This window comes from Crinia signifera, chromosome 4, assembly GCF_055691185.1.
Source record: "Crinia signifera chromosome 4, ASM5569118v1, whole genome shotgun sequence".
NCBI classification, from domain to species: Eukaryota; Metazoa; Chordata; class Amphibia; order Anura; family Myobatrachidae; genus Crinia; species Crinia signifera.
In genome coordinates this window covers 96,128,463-96,146,621 of record NC_139220.1, presented here as the reverse complement: position 1 = coordinate 96,146,621, position 18,159 = coordinate 96,128,463, and the positions used below count along the sequence as shown (strand labels likewise).

At 43.7% G+C, this 18,159-nt stretch overlaps 1 protein-coding gene across 5 annotated transcripts in view; it reads right to left on the bottom strand.

Moving 5' to 3' along the window:
* Positions 1-1,106: 1,106 nt before the first annotated feature.
* ARHGEF37 (Rho guanine nucleotide exchange factor 37) overlaps positions 1,107-18,159 on the bottom strand; it is a 70,102-nt gene continuing 53,049 nt past the window's right edge. For all 5 annotated transcript variants that reach the window (XM_083182019.1, XM_083182021.1, XM_083182017.1 and 2 more), the window contains 2 exons: positions 11,884-12,053; positions 1,107-2,224 (listed from right to left, as the gene is read on the bottom strand). In XM_083182019.1, coding sequence (XP_083038145.1) covers positions 1,994-2,224; positions 11,884-12,053 — 401 coding nt within the window. In that variant the 3' untranslated portion in view covers positions 1,107-1,993. The remainder of the gene's footprint in view (positions 2,225-11,883; positions 12,054-18,159) is intronic.

Genomic DNA, 18,159 nt, shown 5'->3' with positions numbered 1-18,159 from the left:
ATAACCCTCCGTTATAGGTCAATTGATTAATAATGGCTGGTCTTCTATGGTGTTTGAAAACTCCTATTGCGGGCCTGCAATTAGGAGAATAGCCAGTCAGAGTAACGGGTAGTCAGAGCTAGGGACCCCTACTGCCCAGAGTCTACATAGCTGCCAGTTATAGAGGAGGGGGCCCAGTCACAGTCTGCACACAGGCCTTCTCCTCCTCTATAGAAGCTTCCCTGAATGGTTGAAATTAATTTGTAGCCTTTTGGGAGTATTTCCTTTACCGGTAACAGCAGGTTCAGGACTAATGCACGTAATGGCATAGTGGTAGTATTGCAAGATGGCAGCCTGGTGTACACAAGGGTCGCTGGGCATTGTAGTTCACCTGGTGTACAATACACCATCAGGCTTCATACTTACCGTCAAAGCAATGAGGTGCTAGTGCTAGTAGATGTGATGCAGAGTATTACCTGGAGCAGCATCCAGGGAGCACGATGAAGAAGTAATCTCTCCCTTCCAATAACGAACAGTACCTCACAGCAATTGGATGACACACTGACAGTCGGGATTCCGATGGTAATTTCTCTGACATTGGAATCCCGACTGTCAGGAGTCAGACAGTCGGAAGCCCAACTTATACAGGCTTTTTTCCCTCGTGGAGGTCCATGACACCCATAGAGGGAGAATAGGTGGCAAGCGCAGCGAGCCCACAAGGGCCTTGAATGCGCTCATCCCCCAGTCGGGACAACCATCGGAATCCTGACGGTCAGAGAGGTATACCATATCCCAGTGCTGGCTTTATAAGTGTCTGCTCTGCTGAGGACTAGGGTATGAACAGGCATGCGCCCTAGCACAGGAGCTACTTGCTGTTCGAGCTGTGGGGGTGATTTCCACGGATCTGCCACTGGTTTGAAGAAATGTTTATATTAGTAAATATTCTTGCAATTTTGTTACCATTTGATATTATGATTTGTTTGTCCCTTTTAAGAATATGGAGTGACAGATATGGGTAGAATTTCTTTTACATTGTTACTTTACAAGTAAACCTATTGTGTTAATCCTACATAGTGTGTCAGCTATAATAATGCCCATTGGAAGATTGAAAACAACACAGTCCACTATAAAAAAAAAAAGACAGCATTTATTACATGTATTACAGTAGCTGCCCCAACTGAAGTTCTTATAAACCTCAATTCCCCCACAGGAGGAGTAAGGAATAATGCAAGCTAGCAAACGCAGTGTACATAGATGCATTTGTTTGCTGACTCTAATCCTCCAGTGTAACTACACTCATCTTCACAATACAGTGATTTACAGTTTATCCAACCTGATTCCACGGACCAGATTCCAATTTTCTTTGCTTGTGTCTTAATCAAATGGGTATAACTAGACAACTTTGCAATTCATAGCAGGGTTCACAGAAGACAAGAAGCAGACACTTCTATTAGGAAATTTGACAGTAGGCAGCGTGGACAGCCATTGCAGTAGTCACAGTAAGCACTGGCTTATATAGAACAGAACGTGGGTACCCTCTTATAAGGATTATGCAGATCCACAGAGCGACATCAGGCATTTCATTTATGAAGATTTGCATGGATGGATACGGTTAAAAGTGAATGGAACTTGCATAGCTAGGGATGTCAGTATATGGAGTCTTATGCATTTATGCTATATATGATACTGCATACAAAAAACATTTATTATACTTGTTTGATGACAGCCTGAGGGCCAGATGAACTAAGCTTTAAAAGTGAAAAACAACCAACCAGCCAGCTCCTAACTGCCATGTCACAGACTGTGTTTGAAAAATGTCAGGCAGGAGGTGATTGGTTGGTTGTTTATCACTTTTTAAAGCTTAGTGCATCTGGCCCTATGTGTTGTGCATATACAGTTACAACCTTTTTTTTTATTATGACTTAAGTTTGTTTAAAGCCACACAGAATGAGATGAGCTGTAGCCATACAGTGCGTCCAGTGTTCACAGACTTCTGGGAGCGGACATCCCGATTCTAACTCTTAGGCATCATCACATGACTGGTGGATGTCCGGCGGTTGTAGTCTCGCACTGGTATTCTCACTAAGTAGCTAGACGGCACATAACCGCTGTGGCCGTTCACTTCCACTAAGCTCCACTCCGGGCTTCCGTTCTTATCATGTGGCTCCAGAAGGTTCACCGCCTCACCTTCCACAATGCTGGCTTCATAGCTACTGCGAGCAGTGAATGAATATCCAGCAACAATCTGTAAAGTAAGCAGCTGCCATCAGTACACAGAGACAGAATCTCCACAATAAAGACAAATAGCGATAATGCCATCCATTCTTTAACGTTAAGCACAATATTTGATTCTTTTCAGAAATAGGTTTACAATTATTAGAAGGCAGTACTCTCTGTACATCTAGGAAATGTTTAATTATAGATGAGAATTGCAGAACTTGTTACACCACGTGGGGTGCCAGTGTATCGTCAATAGGTTTGTGGGCTTGTAAGGTATGGAAACAAGATTTTCTACGCAGGGTTCAGAGCTACTGTCACAGAGGGTGACGGACTCCCTTTGTAAGGATGCTTGCACTTTGGATGCATAAACCTATTACTCTGTTTGACACCTATACGTACAACATTATATACTTTACACATAAACACACGCACGCTACTTCGGAGTTACAGAGGACACAATAGCAGAATACAGTAGACACTGGTGATTGTGGAAAATTAGTAGACAAACAATAGTCATGATTGGTGTGAATATCGTCATCATGCCTTCCAGCTAGTGCATCTTGTTAACGTGTTACAAAGAGGTCTTTGGGGTAGATGTATGAAGCAGTTATAAGGGAGGGGAAGTGATAAAGTGCCTGCTACTTTATCACTTCTCCTCCCTTATCACTGCTTCATACATCTACCCCTTAACCCTTTGAGTGTCAATGTTGCTGTGAGAGATGTGCAAAATATCTGCTAAAAATGCCAGGGCTGTGGTCAAGGAGTATCAATCACTTTAGTTATTGTTGGCAAATGATATGAAGTCAATTCATTGAAGATTAGTTAAGTATTGCGCCCAAAATATAACAGTCACTTTGAGCGACACTGGCATTTTTAGAGGATAATTTGCACATCTCTCATAGCAACGATGGCATTCAAAGTGTTAAAACCAAAACACAGTATTACCCATCTGAGAATACATAAGCCAAAGAAGCAAAGATGAGTGATAGTGGTTAACAAAACAAAACCACGTTTGTAAGCATCACTGAACCATAGGCCACCTTGCATTTAAAAGAAGAAAATATGAAAGTACTTTTTTTTTCAGACATACAAAATGGAATGTCTTAGCTATACCCTCATAAATCGCTAGAGGGTATAGCAGTAGCGTATTTAAAAACGTATCTCTAGCTTCACATACACAAGGATCCCTACCCTTCACCCTCACATACACAAGGATCCCTACCCTTCACCCTCACAGACAACGCGCTGGTTATTGCATGTCTTGTTATTTCCATCCCCATGCACAGACATGTGCAAGTAAGGAGTAGTACAAGGAAGGGCTAAAGATGGTACAAGTACTGTAGGTCATAATACATAACTGCAAAGAATGATGGAAGAGGATGCAGCACAAATAGCTAAAATACATAAATGGGTATTTGTGCTGCACATTGGCAGAGTCATAAATTCACTTTATAGGCTCCATATAAACTTCCAGATGTAACAAGAGCAATAAGGCAAACATCTTTGATTAAACTACAAAGGCATAGAGGACAATAGGAGGATATGACATCTCTGCAGGCTGTGTGTGACTCAGCTCTATGCCTTCTGAATATACCACTGAACAATATTTTCACTACACAGAACATGCCTGAAGACACAAGCCTCCTCTGGACAACAGTATGCTTAAAATGTACACATAAACAACAACACCAGGCAAACAACAAAATGCAGAGGAATGCAAAAGCAAACCGACAAATGGGCTTGCCAAATGTAAATATTACATTATGTCAGTTTTGTACATAAAGACCTTTGCGGTTTCTAGTTATATGTAATTCCTTGTAGCCTACCACCTTCTATATATCCAGAAGTAAAACATAGGGCCCGGTTCAGCCCTGTTAGCAAAGCAAAAAATCATTCAAATGCACAAACCCGTGCTGCACTGCCGGATGGAGTCAAAATCTCAGCAATCGGAATCCGGGCGGTCGAAATACCGACGCCGGAATCCCGACCGCCACAATGCCGGCAATTTCTCCCTCTATGGGTGTCCATGACAACCACAGAGGGAGAATAAAATAGGGTGCCGAGCGTAGCGTGGCACCGGGCCCGCTGCATGGCGCGCGCAGCAAGCCAGCAAGGGGGGGCGATCCACGCCCCCCTCCCCCTTGTCGGTATTACGGCGGTCGGGATTTCGGCGACGGTATTTCGACCGCCGGGATTTCGTACTGAATCCGATGTAACATGTGCAGAGAGAGACTTGGATTTGAAGTAAAACTAAACTCCTTCTTTAATGGACAAAACCAAGTGCACTGCAGGTGGGGCAGATGTAACATGTGCAGAGAGAGTTACACTTGGGTGAGGTGTGTTCAAACTGAAATATAAATTGCAGTGTAAGAATAAAGCAGCCAGTATTTACCTTGCACAGAAACAATATTACTCACCCAAATGTAACTCTCTCTGCACATGTTACATCTGCCCCACCTGCAGTGCACATGGTTTTAGTCATTTTTAAGGCTATTGCAAACCAACCTGAATCACCCCATTAACCCTATGAGTGCCAACATCTGTGAGATGTTCAAAATATCCACTAAAAATGACGGCGTCGCTCACATTTGTTATAGAAATTCAAATAAGAAGATGCTGTGTAAGAAAAGACTATGGGGATGATTCTCGAACACAGAAATGCGGTAAAACCCCGTAATCAGGGTTTTTACCGCATTTCTGTATGCTCTAACCTCCCTCCGCAGTGGCAGCGCTGCGGAGGGAATTGCCAGCAAAAGCTGGCGATTCCCTGCAGAAGCCTATGGGTTTCTTACCGCAGCACTGCGTCCGGCGCGTCACTCTGCGCATGCGCAGATGGACTCCTGGGTCACAGACCCGGAAGTCCAGTGCCGGCACCACATCGCATGGGACAGTTCTTATCGCAAGAGCTGTCCCTTGCGTTAATAACGGCATATGTTAGAACATATGCCGTTATTAATAATACGGTGACCGGTGAAGGGGGGCGAACAGGGCTGCGGATGTTACAACATCCCGCCCTATGGGTGAAGCGCAATAGGGTAAGAGAATCAGAAAGTGAGAGATTTAGGGCCAGATGCACTAAGCTTCAAAAGTGATAAAATGGAGAGTGATAAACAGCCAGCCAATCGGCACCTTTCTTCCATGTCACAGACTGTGTTTAAAAAATGTCAGGTAGGATCTGATTGGCTGGTTGTGTATCACTCTCCATTTTATCACTTTTGAAGCTTAGTGCATCTGGCCCTTAGTAAGAAATATCCAATTTTTTTAAAGCTGCAACCAGTGTGATTTTGCAGTGTAAATGATTGCCGCTTTACAAAAACTGGAGATTTCTTACCAAAATCGCTCACTTTCTGATTCTCTAACCCAGTGGTTCCCAACCTTTTTTGTCTCCCGTACCCCTTGATTAGGCTTTTCATTTATGAGTACCCCCTCGTGAAATTTTAGGGGGCGTGGCCTAAAAAGGGGTGTGGCTTAACAGGGGCAAGTCATACTGGCAATGACGAGAAAAAAAAAAGTGCAACCACTTGACCACAATATAAGCTCAGCCCATTCTGCGGACAGCATATAAAATAACAGAACCTTGTCAAATCTCTATTACTGAAGCAACAGACATTCCAACGGATCACGTTAGTCTTCCAATAGTGCCAGATACACATATGCCCCCAAAAGTGCCAGATACACATATGCCCCCAAAAGTGCCAGGTATGCCCGCACAGTGCCAGAAATGGGAATGCCACCACGGTGCCAGGTATGACCCCATGGTACTGGGTATGTGCCCACAGTGCCCCTACAGTGCCAGCAACAAGTATGCCCCCATAGTGCCAGCAACAAGTATGCCCCACAGTGCCAGCAATGCCCCACAGTGCCAGTAACAAGTATGCCCCACAGTGCCAGTAACAAGTATGCCCCACAGTGCCAACAACGCCCCACAGTGCCAGCAATGCCCCACAGTGCCAGCAACAAGTATGCCCCACAGTGCCAGCAACAAGTATGCCCCACAGTGCCAGCAACAAGTATGCCCCACAGTGCCAGTAACAAGTATGCCCCACAGTGCCAGTAATGCCCCACAGTGCCAGTAACAAGTATCCCCCACAGTGCCAACAATGCCCCACAGTGCCAGCAATGCCCCACAGTGCCAGTAACAAGTATGCCCCACAGTGCCAACAGTCCACATGACCTATTTAGACTCAATACTTTGATACAGCTCTTAGTCAGGACTACTGTGTCAACACGATTCCTAACTGAAAAAATGCATTTTAAATAATAAGCATGTTCCCTTATGAAACGAGTAAATTAATTTGCCCTTGAATGTATAAGTTTTATCACCAGCCCCGGATAAAGCATACAGCACATGTCCTCCACCTCCCCCGGCACAGGCAGCAGCAGGGAGGGGAAGCCGGAGGACAGGCACTGCAGCTGGGGCATCAGGCCAGGCAGCTGCGCACTCACGGAAAGAGCAGGAACAGCGCCGGACGCATAACTGCAGCTGTGCATGTGCAGGAGCTCTAATCTCGTATACTTCGCCAATCACATGTGGCGCCAGTAACGTAACTCAGCTACAGGGCCAAGGATGGGACATAATTCATATTACACTGATGTTTCGCTTTGTGCGTCTCATTTTCCTTGAAACGAAACGGCGGAGGTCCCAGGTCGGCCAAGACTTGTTTTGTCCCAGTGCGCTCCCTGTAGGTGTGTAACGTATGCGAGGCGTGTGATTGGTGGGTTTTCAGGCAGCGAGAACATGCTGACAGGGTGTCACCTTATGAGTCCTGTGTGTCCCGGAGCGGCCCCAGCTGCGCAGTAGTGTGAGTGTCCCCTGCCTCCTCTCACAGGGAAGGAGAGTACAGCACACTGCGTACCTCTCCTTCCCTTCAGTGTGACTGGGCTGCCCGGCGTCAATCAAAGTTCGCGGGCCGGCTCCTGATTGGCTGCCGGCCCGCAAGCTCTGATTGATTGGCGGACGGGCGGCCAGTCACAGGGAAGCACACTGAGGGGTAGGAGAGATGCGCAATGCACTCTCCTCCCCTCCAGCGACCTATCTGACTGCCGCGGCCGCCATTACAGGCCGGGCCGCGGCGTACCCCCCAGCGCGTGGACGCGTACCCCCAGGGGTACGCGTACCACAGGTTGGGAACCGCTGCTCTAACCCTATATTTCCTATATAAAAGGTAAACATAACAAGTCATTTTGGTGAATAAAAATGTTTGCTTGCCAATTTTCACACCTCTTTTGACAAATTCACTTGGCACGCAAAGGTTCACTCATGGTTTGGGCGAATTCACCACAAATTAAGATTGCAATAATCCCGATAGATGCTTTAAATTTAAAAGCGAACTCTCTGATAATACACCAGTTCCGTAAGCTCAGAACCCTTTTCTAACAAAAGTTATTTTGCCCTTACAACTCAAATAAGGATTTGTTTCCGCAGCCAAATGTTAACAGTAAAAAGTGAACCAGACAAGTATCTACTCACTACCCAGAGGCAGAATCAGAGATCACCATCTTTTTTCCATACTTGATGCCGTCAAACTTGCCATCCTTTCCTTCACTTCATCTAAAGATCCATACACACTGGACGACTATGCCCAGCGTGTATTGACAGCGATGATAGCATTTATTACTGGGGGGAAAGCTGCTCAGTGCATACACACTGCGCCGCTTTACCCCTGCCTGTCACTGACACCAGGGGGGAGGACGCCTTTGCGAAGTGCAGAGCTATGCAAAGCCGTCCTCAAAGCTGCACATCTGCTGGTGATACCAGCAGATGAGCGGCTTTCCCAGCGATGATGCGGGAGCGCTTACCACTCATCGCTGGGACATACACACTGAGCGGCTTTCAGCTCAAAGTCACCCAGTGTGTATGGGCCTTTAGTATCCTACTACATGACACAAAATCATGTCATTGGCCAATCATTTAGTGGTTAATTAATGCCAGAGACTATACATTTATGGACACAAAGGGAATATTATAGTTATTTGCTAGTCTGATATAAAACTAGATAGGTTGAACTTGATGGACCATCGTCTTTTTTTCAAACTAAATGACTACGTTACTATGTTACTATCATCATCATTAGTACATTTACAAATGCCACTGACCACCTGCAAAGAACATGTATTGCTCAGATATACATGCAGCTGGTTGCAGCTCTGCATGGGTTTAAAACTGCTCCAACATGCGCTTACTGTACTCAGACAACGGGCCTAAGACTTCATCGCAAAGCAAATGTTTCAGCAAATGGACAAATTGTACTTCACGTGAGGCAGATGAAACATGTGCCTAAACGGTTAGATTTGGGGGGTTATTTTGTTCATGTTATGCCATCAGCAGACTTGGGGGGTTATTTTGTTTCTGTGCAGGGTACATACTGGCTGCTTTATTTTTACCCTGCAATTTAGATTTCAGTTTGCACACACCCCACTCAAACAAACTCTCTCTGCACATATTACATCTGCCCCTCCTGCAGTACAGCATAGTTTCGACCATTTGCGAAAAAATGTGCTTTGCGATCACGTCTAAATTAGGAGCTATGTTAGAAAATCCTCCCTAGTTCCATCAATTCATACGCAAGAGCCAGAATCACTGCAGTCTGCATAAATCCATAAATCCATTTTTCTGGGCACGTGCCAACAGAGTTTGCAGTATAGTATGCTCTGCAAATTGGTGTAGTGTTCACACTGTATTGGCCCATATGACTTTACCTTCACAAAAAAAAAAAAAAAGAGCAACTGCTGGTTTTATAGAAAGCCTGACAAGGAGATCGGATACACCGTCACATTTTGTTGAACACCAAAAGAAGAACCTTAAATTGATTGCCAAGCACCATGGTGACATGCTGACTATTTGACCTGAGCGCATCACAATCCATCAGATAACACTGCAAAGTCAGACTCCAGAACCAAAGTCACAGTTATTCCCAGAGCACATCATGCACCTCACAATACCCCGCGCTGCTGGAACGCTGCCAGTATAGTGGCTCAGCAATGCAGAGCTTTGTGGAACTAGGTTACTACTGGTCATTAGTGGCCATCTGGGAGATGATACTGCAGAGCTGCAGTTTATCATTTTCTAGGACTAGATACCTTGTCTCTATTACCCTGAATCTCCCCGACACACATAATAGCTGATGCATGCTACTTTCTGCCAAATAATGAGAAATGGATATTTAAAGTGGATGGTACAGGGAGCTGCAGAGACATACTGCCCAGAGATAGGAAGCGTTATGCCTTACATGTACTAGGTGTAATGCTGTAATAATGCCACAGATTCTATGAAATTGCCCAATGAGGCCTACTTGGCCAGAGGATAAGCTGGAAATGGCAAATGCCATCAGCAGACTGCTGTCACGGGTACTCATGCAACCCGCCCAGTGCAACTACATGTGTGAGGCCAATGGGGAAATATATCTGCTTGTCTGCACTCGGGATGGGCAATAGTACTGGCCTCTTTGGGGACAGCTTAGTATTTCATCAATATAGAAACTACAAAACAAGTTGACAGCATTTTGTAACATATGTTACATATACCATGTCATATAGAACAACAGATATTACTCCGACGTTATGCATGCCTTGACTTACTAAACACTAAACACTAGTCGTCTTGTGTAATGTTTTTTTATCAGGATGTCAAACAATGAAAAAAAACCCAGGATGCATTTGGATTCCTGTGGTGAAGCCCTATTGTTTAGCTCTGTTTTTAGTTAAATTGTTACATGAAAAATAGGAAAAGAGCAGCCTCTGTGTTATATGTGCGGACAGACGGAAATCCACGTGAACCTACGGATAGATCCAGTATTTGTCTCCTACTTTGGTCTCTCCTTACTCACTCCGAGGTCGAATTCTAGTCATCTACATAATCTTTTTTCTATTTAAGTCAGGTTTATATATTTTTTTTTCAACGCAAACAAACATATAATATGAACTTAAACAGTAATATCTGCATTTCCTACAAATAAAATCAGAGAAAATAATGATGGTTACATTTGTCGGAGATTACCATATTATAATCTATAGCACAGACGTAATGACAACAATAGGTATATTACAATTCAATCCTGTTAAATACAAAAATGGAGATCAATCAGCAGGATTAAGGCAGGAGAAATTTATATGTGATACACCTCATAGCATAAATTAAAGTAGATCATATATGATTAAATAGAATAAAGTAAACAAAAATTAAGGTATAGTAAGAGTGTGGATGACCGGACGAACACCAGGGGACTACGGGGGAAGTGAGACAGAGAAAAAGTCCATAAACCGCAAATAATTCTAAACCGCAAATAAATATGTGAGGGGACATAAGAGGAACAGAGATACCCGTACCCGCAATACTGGTAGTCACTTCTTCTCAGGAGGCCACCCTAGGGCACTGCCACAAAAAGGTGCCAGAAACTTTACCTTAGTAGCTGAGCACTTAGGGCAAGCATCCGATGATAAGCCTCCCATTCATAGTAACCTGCTCGGGGTCCAATAAACTCTATGTAGGATATACAACTGAATTTGTTGGAACCGGTCATAGGCGGTGGCCCGTCTGGGTATAATCCCAGTCTTCATCATCAAGATCTCCCAGATCAGGCACCAATTTAGGGTACAGAACCAAAATTGGTTTGCGGCGTGGCATATTACATATTAATGTGTAAACAGGGGACTCAGAGTTGTGGAGCAACACTATGGCATGACGGAGCTGAAGGTAGCGGTAAAATAATGTATGGGGATACTATAGTTACCAGCCAGGGACTCAAATGATTGGAGAACACCCTCCTGAAATAATTTACCCTATCGCTGTGATTCCAAGGGACACCTAGCCCGAACCACCAACCAGTATAAAGTAGAAATTAAAAAAATTCCATATAGGGGAACAAGGATCAACAGCCAAATCTCCCATAAGATTTCCAAACCCCACCGAAATTTTAAAGGCCTGTTGTAGAAGGGGAACAATAGATAATAAGAAGGGACGAGCCAACAGAAACTGTAATGGCGAGAATGGGGGACTCGCTCCGCCTAAGCGGGCCACAAGGAGATTTCAATAATCACTGGGCATGACCCAATCACCCAACTGAGCCAATTGTGCAGCAAAATAATAGACACGTAAATCGGGCAATGATAAAACACCCCCATTCTAGATCTACAAATCGTCTTCTAAGCTATATGCAATCATTTATAACTCCATATAAAAGAAGCAAAGTAACGTGCTATCAATTAAATTGTGAGTCTGGGATATAGATAGGGGAATTCTAATGTAAGAATTGAGTTTTTTTAATCAGATTAACCCTTCCCGTGACTGACAGAGGGAGTGTTTGCCAGACCCAAGCTATTTTGTACCTGAAAACTGCGTGTAGCTATTCTCAAAATGCACATCTCCTGTGATTGCCCGGGTGTTTGGGAATGGGAAACAGGATTAAGTGGAGGGAAAAGTCGTGATCTGTAATCTGCCTTCCTTATCATGGAATTCTTTCATACTTTGTCTAAAACAAGTCCATCTTTGTACCTTACCTGTTATACATACTTCCATTTTACGTCCTCCATAGCATGTAGACTATGGAAAGTTACCAAAAATCATCAACTATTAAAAAGATTTGCTTATGAAAAGTACTTTTACATTACCATGAAAGACTTGAGACGTCAGTCTTGTACATAATAAATGAGATCTAAAGATTACATCCACCTGTACAACCAACCCACCTGGAAGGCTGTAGCTGTATCATGGTATGGGGAGGTTGGATATGGGCACACCTTGGATGCTCTCAAAGTGTTATTAGACTCAGGAGAACGTTGTGCACGGGATGGACTCTGCGGTGCTTGAGTTACTTGGTAGGGCTGTAGTTTACTGCATGCTATGTATCCTCGTGAGCCTGACAAAAAAAAAAAAATAATAATAATGTATTCAGGCACACAAATACACATAGAAAAACAGAATAGAGGTATAATAATATTTAATATTATATCACCTATACCAATTTTTTAAAAGTGACTCAAACTCAATAAAACAGTAATTAATAAAAACAAATGAACATTTAATAAAAGTTTTCCAGCATGTGCAACTTCATCCACATTTTCAAGGTGTCACATAAAGGTAAATTCGCAGCCCAACGCGTTTCGTCCTTCATGACTTCATCAGGGGCAAATTAATAAATCTCTAGAGGTAGTGCATCCTCTAGAACAAGTGGAGATGGTATGTCCTTTATAGATATGGCAATTATTAGTGCAATAATAGGGGTAGTTGTTGGACCACCTATTTAACAAACAATTACAGAATACTCATAGATTTCAGGGAGACGATGGTTGGCTATAAATCGCTCCGATCACAAATGCAGATAAAATTTCTCAGTGGGAAAGCACGTAATGTAGCACAGGTTATCGGAGAGCCAGTACACATATATATGTATATAGTAAAAAAGATACAGCAGCTCCAGTGGCGTAACTATAAATTTTGCTCCCCCCTGCCAAAAAACTTTCTGTCGCCCCCCCCCCCCCCCCCATAATGCACCTTACACTATATGCCTCTCACTGTAGGACCCCTTACATACATATATATATATATATATATATATATATATATATATATATATATATATATATATGTTTACAATCTATATGAGTGTAATCACATTGGGATTTGATGTTTGGCCACAGAGATTTTATTTTTAATATCTTTCAATGCAGGGTACTGTTATTGATAGCAAAATTATATCCAAGGCTTATGTAATATTGCCTGGAAGTCGATACTTTAAAGTAGCATTCTCATACAATGTTGCTACAATCTGGGTACAATGAAATAGTTACTTTTCTATCCACTACTGTGATATCTATCTACAGCATACATTGTATTTTGGCATAAATGCCAAATACAGTATAGTACCTTGTTCAAGAAAGGATTATTTTTTTTTGTATTTTTTAATCTAGTGCATTGCCTCGATTAGTAGTATTATACTGTAATGATACTCGTTATATTATGTATTGATTGACAGTCATTAATATAGTCAATAGGCTCTGACAGCATCAAAAATATGTTACTACTGTATGTGTGACTGATAGTAACTGAACAGAGTATGGGCTAGGCACTACTGTCTACTCTATACCATTAGCAGTGACACTAGCCCTCTTATATTGGTGAATGATGAGCGCTTATTGGTTAATAATAGTGTGCACTACAATCAGATCTTTCCAATTCAATATCAGCTACAGTATAACAGCCTTCCTCACAGGATCAAGGCAAGAGGCGACCTAGGTGCACATAATCCACACTGTCTACACTAAAATAGGCTTTGTGCACTATGCTGTGCCATTAACCCCAGGAGATATATAGTCCGGCTCTGAAGTTGATATGTTTGCACTGTAACATGCTGCCGCTCTCACCAGCCAGAAATAATGGCTATTATTGTTCTTTGTAATCAGTTAGAGCAAAGATTTACTGTTGCATTTCATTAGTTAGCGCTTATGTTTAACTGAGCCACTATAAATCATGTATGTAGTTCCACAGCCTTGCAGCAGATAAGCGGCACATCCCGGCTGCACCATCAGTTAAAAATCATGTAGGGAAACAGTGTGTTTTGTTATTGTGCTCAACTGGACCACTATCAATTTATCTATGCACCATTAGTTAAATCATGTAAACACACAGTGTTTTATTATAAATAATATGTGGCATGGAGCTGGTCTGCCGATAGATTTAGCAGGAAGGCTTATATTCAGCTACAGCTATATAAAGAATTATTCCACCAAACACGCTTATAGTATGCTGCCACGCAGGTGAGCCAAACTTAACTGTATGACTGTGCAGCATTATGATGGGTAAAAACCCTATATCAGCAACTTCTGTTACTAATGGACAGTGCACTATGAGTCATATTATTAATTACATATGTGCCGTGGAGCATGTCTATTCTGGCTATCTAGTTATCAGGCAGAATGAAACAACAACATGATTAATTTAAAATGAGAGAAAAGAACAGCATAACTCCTTAAATCACGGAGTTTGCTGCAGGAGGGGAGGAAGGTCCCGGGCAGAGAAGGGGGAGGAGAAGGAGATAGCCACCGGAGGGGACACAGGTACTCACGGGCTACAGACCTCACAGAGTGGATGTGAGAGGTGGAGTGGAGGGTTCGCAGAGTTCCTGCTGCCGGCACCATTGACTGACAGCTTCCGACAGCGCCTCCCAAGTCCCTGCACTGTAGTTTTTTTACCTGGCGGCGCGCACCCTGCAGACCCCACGGGGTATGCGGGAGCAGGCGCCCCCGCTGCCACCCGCTCCCCCAAGCGGCAGCGGGGGCTGCCTTACGCTAGCTACGCCCCTGAGCAGCTCTCATGGATTTAGTGTACAAAAACATTAATGGAATTGGCCATAGAAAACCTTTTCAAGGAGCAAGCGTCTTTTTTAAGGCGTGAACAAGTGTTAAGTGAAAAGGTCTTACCTTATCAAAAAGAGAGACAGGAGCACCTCCTATTGCAATAATGTGTTGACACCACCACAGTGTATAAATTCCAAATCATGGTGGGCTCGTACCATATAATGGGGCAGATGTATTAAGCCTGTTGAAGTGATAAAGTGGAAGGTGATAACACACCAGCCAATCACCTACTAACTGTCATTTTTTAAACACAGCTGATTGGCTGGTGCATTATCAACTTCCACTTCATCACTCTGCCAGGCGTAATACATCTGCCACTGAATATCTTAAGTTTTGTGGTGTAGCCCGTGTATCATTTTATTTGCCCTTCTTTGTCTCTAATGTATTAATAGCCGTCTCAAGATATGGCCACCAGAATTGAAGACAGTATTCTAGATTGGGCCGTACCAATAAGACTGACCGATCGTAGAATAAAAATACTCTACTTTCATTTTCTTATGGGTTTTAGTAGAAATAATGAGCATTATACAGATTGTTCTTTATTCTGCACATACATACTGTATTTCCTTTAAAAAAATCTGAATACTCAAAGACACATCAATGACTGATCCAAATGTCCAGTAAAATAAAGGAGATTTATAATACGGACTCAGTTGTTTGTTGCCAAGTCCCATGAATAGTACTAGGGTACACAGTGGGTGAGATTGGCACCGTAATCGCATATGCTACTTGCATTGACCTTTATTGAGATCACTGACATAATTCAAAGCCAAGTGCCAAGACTGCATGACCTTCTCTTGTGTGAGCTCTTTGTGTCATCTGACAGGTATCTAATGGAGTCCTGTATCCTTCATCAGCGGTATAAAAATACACTCTATGAATGATGAGGCATAACAACAAAAAGGACTGTTCATTTTTCTAATATTAGAAAAGTAACAAAATATAAAGGATCTCATTTTAAAACACACCTAATCTCATAAATAATACATTTTGGACTAATAAGTTAATATACAACAGTTAAATGTTATTTTTTTTATGAGATTTTTTATTCCCTGCTGTCTAGCAGTGCAAGCTCTAGTACTGTATGTAGATGAGAGGGTGGAAAGAACAGCACTCTGTAGCTAGAAAAATAATGTATCCTGCTAGTCTGCTCGGGGGAAAGCATGTTTTAGGTCATTGCATGAGTTCTGCATTTACAAAGTCATGAAATCATTGTATTGGTCACAGCTGCTTATTACGGAAGCGCCATTCCACATGAGGTTAGTTCTGGCTCACCTGCGCGCTAGGGCAGTGATGGCTAACCTTGACACTCCAGCTGTTGTTGAACTACACATCCCAGCATGCCCTGCTACAGTTTTACTATTTGGCCATGCTAAAACTGATGCAGGGCATGCTGGGATGTGTAGTTCAACAACAGCTGGAGTGTCAAGGTTAGCCATCACTGTGCTAGGGTCACAAATGAATACCTTGTTTTTAGCAGGAACTATGGAAATAGGGTGACTAACTCATCCCTTTAATTCCGGACACATATTATATCCCATTCACACCAGCATAATTTCCCGGGTTGGGCCCGGGAACAACCCGCGACTAGCGCAGGTGTGAAAGGTTCCCGGGCCAAAATCCCAGTAAAAAATGCTGGGATTTCAACCCTGCTATGGAGCAGGGTTGTTCCTGGGTTTAACCCGGGGACCTGGCCGGTGTGAATGGGGCAGGGCATACTTACCCGGGTTGCCGTTCCTCGGTGTGCTGTCCGGCCGGGGATCCAGACGGGCGGCAGGCGCAAATGACGGGACAGGCGGCGGATGAAGATGACGCAGCTCTCCGGGGGCCAGTGAGTGCACCGGAGAGCTGCATCATCTTCATCCGCCGCCCGTGTGGATCCCTGGCCTGCACGGAGGACCAGCAACCGTGGTGAGTATTCTACACACCTCCTGCCCGCCTCCACTGCCATCCCGCTGACTGCCCGCCTTCTCCGCGCCCCCTTCACACACCAGAAAATGCAGGGACTTTTCTGGTGTGAAAGGGGCCAACCTGGGAATGGCCGGCATGGTTCCTGGGCCATATTCCCGGGTGGGTCCCTGCATTTTCTGGTGTGAAAGGGGTATTAATTACACAGGTTCTGTGGTAGTTTAAAACCAGGTGAAATGAAGTATTGAAGTCAGCCAGCCACAGAACCTGTGTAATGAATAGGTGTCGGAATTAAAGAGATGAGGTGGTAACCCTACATGGAAAGGATGTGAAGGACGTTGCTTCAGAATAACTTCACAATAAGTGGCAGGTTTACACTACTAAGTAGCAGCAACACAGCACTGATCAGATGACAAGCAATGAGCCAAAATTATAGTTTGGGTCAGACTAGGGGTCAAGAGAGGCAGAGCTAGACCAAAGTAAGTCTACGGCTCAAAGGTCAGTCACAAGGAGAGTGAGTAGGAGAACGACTGTTGCACAGTGCAATAGCCGTGCGTGCTTTAAGGAATATTGAAGCAGCAAACAAAAAGTTGATCTGAATAGTTCAATGCATTGTCTCCATTCACAAAATGATTTCCCTTGAAAATATGGTCATGAAGTCATAGTATACAGAGGTTATACAGAGGTTACACCATGCCTGCATCACATGTAATTATCCCCATTTTGTACATAAAATCTATTTGGATTTATAATCACTTCCTGACACTTCTCAGTTTCTGTCAACCAGTATTGGTAAGAACTGTTCCATCGCTATGGGTAACTGACAGCTGCATGAATATACATGTATTTCCTTTACATTTATAGTGCAATTTCACAGCTGTTAGTCTGTTTGTATCAATCTTGCTGTAACAGATACTTTGCATAGCTTAGGGGCACATTTATCAACGATCGCATTTGCAATGCGATCTTGGCGGAATATTACCGCCCAGGATCACATTGTAAAATGCGATCAGATCACTGGGATGTATCATCCCTGGCACTGCAGGGACAGGGCTCCGAAAGGAGCCTGTCCCTGCAAAGTGCTAAGCCGGAAGCCGGGGGGTCTGCGCATGCGCGGTTATGCGCTGACCCCCTGCGCTGACCCCTCTTACCCCACTGCCCTGCTCGGCAGTGCGATGTATAGCCATAGGCTACAATGGGCTATCGCCATATCAGAATGGCGATAGCCCAGGGGTGCGAAACCGGGCTGCCCGATGTTGATACATTGGGCAGCTTCGCATCCCCCATAGAAAATTATGGGGGATGCGGCCGGTGGCGATGCAGGGATCGGAGATTCCTGCTGCGGTCCCCCTTTAATACATTTAGGCGAAACTTAATATTTGCGGTTAACCCCCGAAAACGGGTGTTGATAAATGGGCCCCTTAGTCTGATATGGATCACTATGGTACCCCACTAATAACTGGGTGATTCGCTGATTGGTCAGTGCTTGGGAACTGACATGCTATGACCAATCATAGAGACCCCATGCATCCCTATGGAGTGTTCGCTCATTATCCTATAGATTGTAAGCTCATGAGCAGGGCCCTCCTACCTCCATGTCGGTTTGTATCTTCCCAGGTTGTTTTATCACTGTTGTTTCCAATTGTAAAGCGCAACGGAATATGCTGCGCTATATAAGAGACTGTAAATAAATGAATTGGT